At 45.4% G+C, this 7,148-nt stretch overlaps 1 protein-coding gene across 1 annotated transcript; it reads right to left on the bottom strand.

The window, feature by feature from the left end:
• Positions 1 to 1,096: 1,096 nt before the first annotated feature.
• LOC119268070 (DEAD-box ATP-dependent RNA helicase 40-like) lies at positions 1,097 to 5,871 on the bottom strand. The gene is made up of 7 exons (XM_037549565.1): positions 5,281 to 5,871; positions 5,101 to 5,169; positions 4,062 to 4,331; positions 3,636 to 3,986; positions 3,213 to 3,490; positions 2,145 to 2,489; positions 1,097 to 1,969 (listed from the first exon to the last, which is right to left on the bottom strand). Exons 1-7 carry the CDS (start codon positions 5,719 to 5,721, stop codon positions 1,273 to 1,275), a joined length of 2,451 nt encoding a protein of 816 aa, XP_037405462.1. The 5' UTR covers positions 5,722 to 5,871; the 3' UTR covers positions 1,097 to 1,272.
• Between the last annotated feature and the right edge of the window lie 1,277 nt (positions 5,872 to 7,148).

Below are 7,148 nucleotides of genomic sequence, written 5' to 3'. Positions count from 1 at the left end.
CTTCCCTTGAACGAAGGAGGAGTTTACAAGATTTTAAGGGATCTCGTAAAGAAAAAATTGCTTTGGAGATGCTCTTTATAAGATGAATTAGAAGGAGTGTGGACGTCTTGAACCCATAGGCATATGAATCCGCTTTTTAAAAGTGCATTTTAAACACGTTTAAAAATGCCAAAAAAAATTCAAAACAAAAAATCCACGCATACATCTTCGCAACATGTGTGTTGGGCACAAAGTTTTGTGAAAAAATCTATTTTTACTTTGCCTCCATGAGAAAGGCAAATTCCAGTGCTCCTAAATAGCGTTTCCGTGACATTTTCCCTTTTTTTTTGTCTTTTTGGGGCAAAACAAAAGGTTAATTTTTTGCGAAACTTTCTGCGCACACATAGAATGTGAAGAAGTATATGCCTGCAACTTTTTATAGAATTTTTGGGCATTTAGAAATGACTTTTCTAAAGTATGTTCATATGCCCATGGGTTCATCCATGTGCTTTTCGAATTAGGAGGCTACTAGGACTTGCCAAGTTGCCATAGATTCGTTCACTGCGCCCTTCTAGCCAAGACTCCCTCTGGATCCTATACTTGGGGCAAAATCTTGCGAGAATTCTGCCTTCTTCCTAGATGTACTTCTGCGCCCTTCCAACCAAGACTCCCTCTGGATCCTATATACTTGGACAAGCATTCCGTAGCAAAATCTTACGATAATTCTGCCTTCTTCCCAGAAATCATCGATCTGTCTGCGCACAAAAGTAAGTTGGCAATAATTTCAAGTCCATCGGCAGGCAGGTTGCTTGGACTCTGGTTCATAAATGGCAGGCAACACAGCAAAGCTCCTCCCAAACTACTCCCTCTGTCTCATAATATAATAATGTTTCTCAAACTATGTTAGCTCGATGAGAAAATATGTTAGCTCAAAAAAAACGTTCTTATATTATGAGACAGAAATAATAGTGTTTCAAACCAAAAGCATGCCTGGCAAGATTGCGCGCGGCCTCCGTGGGCAGAAATTAACCAAACCAATTTGGTATGCTATCTGGAAGCACTCAGTGAGGACCATCGAGCCCACACTCTCCAAAGCAGTTGGCCAAATGGCACAATAAATCAACAAAAAGAATTGCTGTTCAAACAAGTCGACATAACAAACAACGATCTTGGACTCTGGTTCATAACAAACAGCAAATGAAAGCTCAATGTTACATAACAAACAACAGCTCAATCATAAAAAATTTAACATGGATTGTTCGTAGAATAGCAAATTCATCGTTCAAAGCCTTGTCACTTATCATCACCGTTCTGCACAGCTGCAATTGCGCGAGGGTCATCATCGGCTATCATACCCTCCTCTCCCTCTTCATCTATCATACCTTCCTCTTCATCCTCCCTCTTCTTGCTGCTCACAAAGACTTCCACAGGTTTAGCATCCACCACTGGCTCGCCATTAGGGCTCATTGACCCCCTGCCTCCTTCGCCATTATACACAGGACTATATGGAGCAGACTTGTCACCCTGCTCCTGCAGACTAGGCGACCGATCCAGATCAACCTTTCCCATCTTCCCATCCTCCGCCTGATAGTCATTTGAAGGGTCGACACTGCGGCTCTTGTGGTCATTTGAAGGGTGAGCATTGGGTGAGCTTTTCTTCTCCACTGGGTGGGCAGAGTCAGGACGTGTAGACCCAGAGCCAGCTCTTCTTTCAGTCTTACGTCTAGCTCCAGGGCTACGACTCCTGCTGCGGCTAGCACGACGATTCCTAGTGTAACTCCTGCTCCGGCTCCTGCTCCGGCTCCTGTTCCTGCTCTTGTTTCTGCTCCTGCTCCGGCTCCTGCTCCGGCTCCGACTTCTAGTCCTGCTACGGCTAGCCTGCACATCATGGCGCCGTCTCTTGGGGCTTGGGCTGCGCCTATCACTGTCACTCCTGCTAAGGCTTCTGCTGCGACCTCTAGCAGACCTGCGAGACCCGCCGTAATCATTCCTGCAAACATCAGCAACATTGTAAAGACCATGGTCTTTGGCTCAGGAACACAAACTACCAAACAACGACGACGAAAGAAATTATAATCTCGAATTACTTCGGTTAACACTAACAAGACCCAAATTCTGTTTTCATCAGCAATTGCAGAAAACAAAATGGAAGGGACAGAACGAACCTGCCACGGCCACCATAATCATCCTTTCCACGTCCACCGCGACTACCCTCTAACCTGCCACCATACCTTGAATCCAGTTCAGAGCGTGAACCACCACCCCTCTCAGAGCGGGTTGCCCATTTGTTACGTTTCCTACCACGCCCACCCCGAGAGACCATGTCTAACAGTTCAGGAGGAACATCTTGGTCTGCCCCTTCCAGGATTTTAATTAGGTCGGCAGCATATTTTGAATCCTGATCACACAAAAATGTATAGGCCAAACCAGTGGCACCAGCCCTTCCTGTCCTGCCAATCCTGTGAACATAGTCCTCAACACCAGTGGGGAAGTCATAGTTGATCACAACCCTATGTCAAGAAAGCAAGAGGATAGTGTGAGATCATTTCTGAGATTTGAAGCACTGGTGGTAAAGATCAGAACAATACCACAACCCTATGTCAAGAAAGCAAGAGGATAGTGTGAGATCATTTCTGAGATTTGAAGCACTGGTGGTAAAGATCAGAACAATACTGATTTAAACAACAGCTTTCTTCAAGATTATGTGTGTACATTTGCACTAGTTATATGAACTTAAATCCAGAATGATTTCAGCAAATATACAGCTGGACATGCCATGATAATGAATAGCTGCTGAGGCCATATTGACTGCACTTCCTTGTTTAGGGCCTGATTGGTTTAAGCAAAGCCTACCCGGCCAGATAAAATGGCAGCACATATTAAGGAACTAAATTTTGGTAACGACCAAACATTGGTAGCACAGGTTTTGGACATAACCAAAAACACACGCTAACTACTGAAATTTTAGGTATCCTTGTCATGCACATCTGCTACCATGGGTCGCAAGGGCACCATTCTTTAGCCCCATTTAGACATTCATATACTCCCTCTGTCCCAAAATAAGTGTCTCAAGCTTAGTACAACTTTGTACTGAAGTTAGTACAAAGTTGAGACACTTACTTTGGGACGGAGGGAGTAGTTACAAGTGGAATTAGCATGATTGTATGTCATATAAATACATGAAGCAGCACCTATATAGCAATAAAATCATTAGAATAATATTATTGATTAACCTGATATCTTTGATGTCTAAACCTCGTGCCGCAACATCTGTAGCTACCAAAATAGGAGATCGTCCAGATCTAAATTGACTCAGGACCTTCTCTCTTTCATTCTGAGACTTGTCACCATGAATGGCAGCCGCTCCAAATTGCCTATTGAGTGTCCTTGATAGTTGGTCGCACATTCTCTTGGTGGTACAGAATATTAGTATCTTGGAACCTGAATCATGGGATCGCAATATTTGCTCCAGACGCCGAAGCTTTTCTGAGGGAGTGACCACCTCCACATGCTGGCAGAGCAACAGGAGCAGAAGACAGGAGCAGAAGACAGAACAGAACAGAACAGAAAATTAAAAGGAATGTACCTTCGTGAAAGGAAAAAAAGAAAGATATTTCCAAGTATCATCAGTGCAGTGTACAAAGCAAGTCGCGTACCTGAGTAATAGCTTTATTAGCAACAAGCTCATCCACACTTCCAATGGTCACCTGGACAGGGTGAACAAGAAGCTCATCTGCAATTCTTCGGACTTCCTTGGGCCAAGTAGCAGTGTACATAAGAGTTTGCCGACCAGAAGGTATGTCTCTTACTATTTTTCGTATTTGTGGTTCAAACCCCATATCTAGCATGCGGTCAGCCTCGTCTAGAACAAGGTACGAGACCTGCTTTAGGCTTATTTTCCGCATTTCTAGAATGTCGTTCAACCTTCCAGGTGTTGCAACAACAACATCAACCCCTCTTTCTAAATCTCTTAACTGGGGCCCTTTAGGAGCACCGCCATAAAGGCACTAAGAAGAGACCAAGAACAAAGGATCAAATAATGAACATATAATCCAGAAAGAAGCAAGGCAAAGAAAACTCACCGTAGAAGAAATTCTTGATGATCTGCCAAATTTCACAGCTTCGTCCAAAATCTGTGTTGCGAGCTCTCTGGTAGGTGCCAAAACTAACACTGTTGGGCCAGACCTTGTGCTGTTCTGCATACGCTTTATATGCATAAACCCAGGAAGCAAATACCCGAGAGTTTTTCCAGATCCTGTCTTGGCAATAGCTACAACGTCTTGATTGAGCAAGGCAATTGGCCAGGACTGGGCTTGGATAGGCGTTGGACTTGGGAATCCGGCGCGTTGTATCTGGAAAAAAGAAAGGGGAACGGAGAGCAAAGGCAAACAAAATAAGGACACCAAAAGAATATGGTTAATGTGATGCACCTACATCTGCTACAGCTCCCACTGAAACTCAGTTACTCTAGTAGTGAAAACAACAAAGAATCAACAATATGCGAAGTCAATTTAAGGCCGTACGGAAGAGAACAGATCCACAAAGTGTGGAAACAGGGCGAAGTAGAAAAGCTCTAACAGAATCCCTGGAGACAGGCTCGCTCAGCCATGGATCGTTCATCCACAGGCCCCTTCCATTGGTCAGGCATCTGGACGCCTGCAGCCTGGGTGAGATCTCCATAGGCCCCAGAAGAGGCCTGCCATCCATGTGAGGAGCCTTTCCCAGGAACCGTACGCGGAGAAACAAATCAGCGTCAGCCGACGTAGATGGCCTTTTAGACCATGGGCAGCCCCCTTAGCAGGGAGCAAGCCGCCTGGGGTGTCCACCCACCCTTGGCAGCTCCATCAACGACATCCGCCCTCAGCCCGTCGAAATTACAGACTGGACGAGGGCGCACGAAGCAGGGTGCGACATTAGCTCCACCTTGGAGCAAATATCGCATCTGCCACAGAGATGTAGATAAGTAACTGACTCGCAAGCGTCCCTGATTTAGAACAATCAATCAAACAGATAAAGATAAAGAAGAGCGCATCCCCGTGATCCAACATGCTGACCCTTATCAAACTCTTTTGGGTTAGTGTTAGACCTTGGGTGATAATTCATCACCAAACTTATGCATACCTCCTTGAGTATATCAAGCGGGATGACACCAGAGTCAAACTCAGTTATGGGAGCCGGCACGTTATCCCCCTGCATCACAGACCAAACAAAAAAAAATAGATACTGAGTAACGAACATGATGAGATGTGTAACACAAGCATGCTATGAGATGTAACACGAGGATAGCTGCGAGATCCTTACGATGACTGTGATCTCATGGCGACGGCGGTATGCTTCAGCTGATGGATCATCAGCTGCGGCTGTAGGGATGATGGTGGCAGCCGGAGGAAGATGGTGATGGGACGACGACGACTTGAAAGAGTCGTGCTCGTCGTGACGGCGCCTGTCGCGGTCGCGGTCGTGGTCCCGGTGTTCACGCCGAGGCGGTGTGCGAGAACGGGAGCGGGAGCGAGATCGGGAACGGTCTCGACGGTCCCGGCCGCGGGCGCGCGGAGGAGGAGGCGGGAGAGGCGGGGGCGGCGGGAGCTGAGCTTCCGGCGGCACGGGCTTCTCGTACTGGGTGACGTTGGTATCCGGATTCCAGTAGTAGAGGTAGCCGGTGGTGCCGTCCACCAGCCCGCGCCACGGCTTCGGCACCGTAGGGTCGTCCGGCGCGTACCGTGGGGCCGCGGTTCCCGACATCGCTGCCGGCAGATCTGGGCCAATACCTGGTATCCGGCTAGGGCACGCGCGGATTCGCCGGCGGAAGGGCAGGTGCGGTGCGCGGCGGCGGCGGCGAGGCGAGGGGCTATCGCGTTTCTCTTCCTACTTTTTGACCTAATTTTTCGAGTCTACCTCGCCTTTTATTGTGATGTGAAATTTTGCGATGGTCGAGTTCGAAACGAGCTCAAGCCCAGAGAAGCCCAGCTTCGGGTAGGTTGCAAGCGGAGGAGAGCCACCCAATCACCGCGCGTTTGCACCTTGACCAAACACGTGCATAATCATCCTATCCTTAAAAAAACATGCATAATCATCCCCGCAAAAAATTCATGCCACTGCTAGTAAAAAAAGAACTATTTTTTTGCGGAACCGAAATCACTACTTAAATGGTACCCTCGGGGATTGTTGCTCGTGGCTTCCAAGCGTGACAAGTGGTGGAACGTCGCGTGTCAAGGAGGCTCTCCGCTACGCTCCCCATTCGACATGTGGTGGAAGGAGAGGCGATCACATCAGGTTTTTCGGTTATCACTTTCGTGGTTTCTGATTTTTCTCTTTTCACTCTAGTCCCTGAATATTTAGGTCTTTTAACCAAAATTATTATTCCTCCGTCCCGTGTTTCTCCTTGCACTGCCGCCTCTTTTCATTGGGCTCGTATGTCACTTTTATCGTTTTTTTCTTGTTGGTTGGTTCTCCAATTTGTTTGATTTCTTTTTTTTTCACTTTATTCCCTTATTATATTTTCGGACAAGGACTTTTCTTGGGTAAATTGGGAGGGGTTCTTGTAGTTTTCAACTCAATCAAACATCAACTTAATGTTTATTGAATCGGTTCTTACATCAATCTATGTACAATCTAAAATCACTAACTGGCTGTTTTTGTTAGATTTGGTATGTTATCTCATGATGTTTCACTTTGATTTCGTAGATTCAGTGGTAAGATATGTGTTTTTAGATCTACCTTGATGGATTTGTGTATGTTTCTTGTTGTTTGGTATATCTCTTTTTATCGTCATTTCGATGATTAAAAGAGATATACAAGACATTGATGTCTGGTATATCTCAGAGATACCTTTTTCACCAAATTTGGTATTTTGCTTTTTCCCCTTAATTTACTTATTGGTTACAAAACCGTATATTGTCATTTATAGATTAGCTTTTTATGTTCTTGCATCTAAGTGATGCGTCCATTTTGCATCATATTTTTCCTACTGTTATTTATAGTGTTTTTATGCATAATAATGATTTATGGAGTATTGTAGTGTCTTTTCTCTATAATATGTAAGGTTTACACCAAGAGGAAGAATACCGGCAGCTGGAATTCTGGACCTGAAAAAAGCTACGTCGGATATACCTATTCTGCACATCTCCAAATGAGCTGAAATTTCACGGAGAATTATTTTGGAATATTTA

Source organism: Triticum dicoccoides, chromosome 3A (assembly GCF_002162155.2).
Source record: "Triticum dicoccoides isolate Atlit2015 ecotype Zavitan chromosome 3A, WEW_v2.0, whole genome shotgun sequence".
Classification (NCBI taxonomy): domain Eukaryota; kingdom Viridiplantae; phylum Streptophyta; class Magnoliopsida; order Poales; family Poaceae; genus Triticum; species Triticum dicoccoides.
This window is presented reverse-complemented; position numbering and strand designations above follow the sequence as displayed.

Coding starts and splice junctions, on each gene's coding strand:
- LOC119268070 (XM_037549565.1), bottom strand. CDS start 5,721: ATGTCGGGAACCGCGGCCCCACGGTACGCGCCGGACGACCCTACGGTG. Junction 4,332..5,100: donor CGCTTGATATACTCAAGGAG/GTATGCATAAGT, acceptor TCTTTTTTCCAG/ATACAACGCGCCGGATTCCC. Junction 1,970..2,144: donor GATTATGGTGGCCGTGGCAG/GTTCGTTCTGTC, acceptor TGATGTTTGCAG/GAATGATTACGGCGGGTCTC.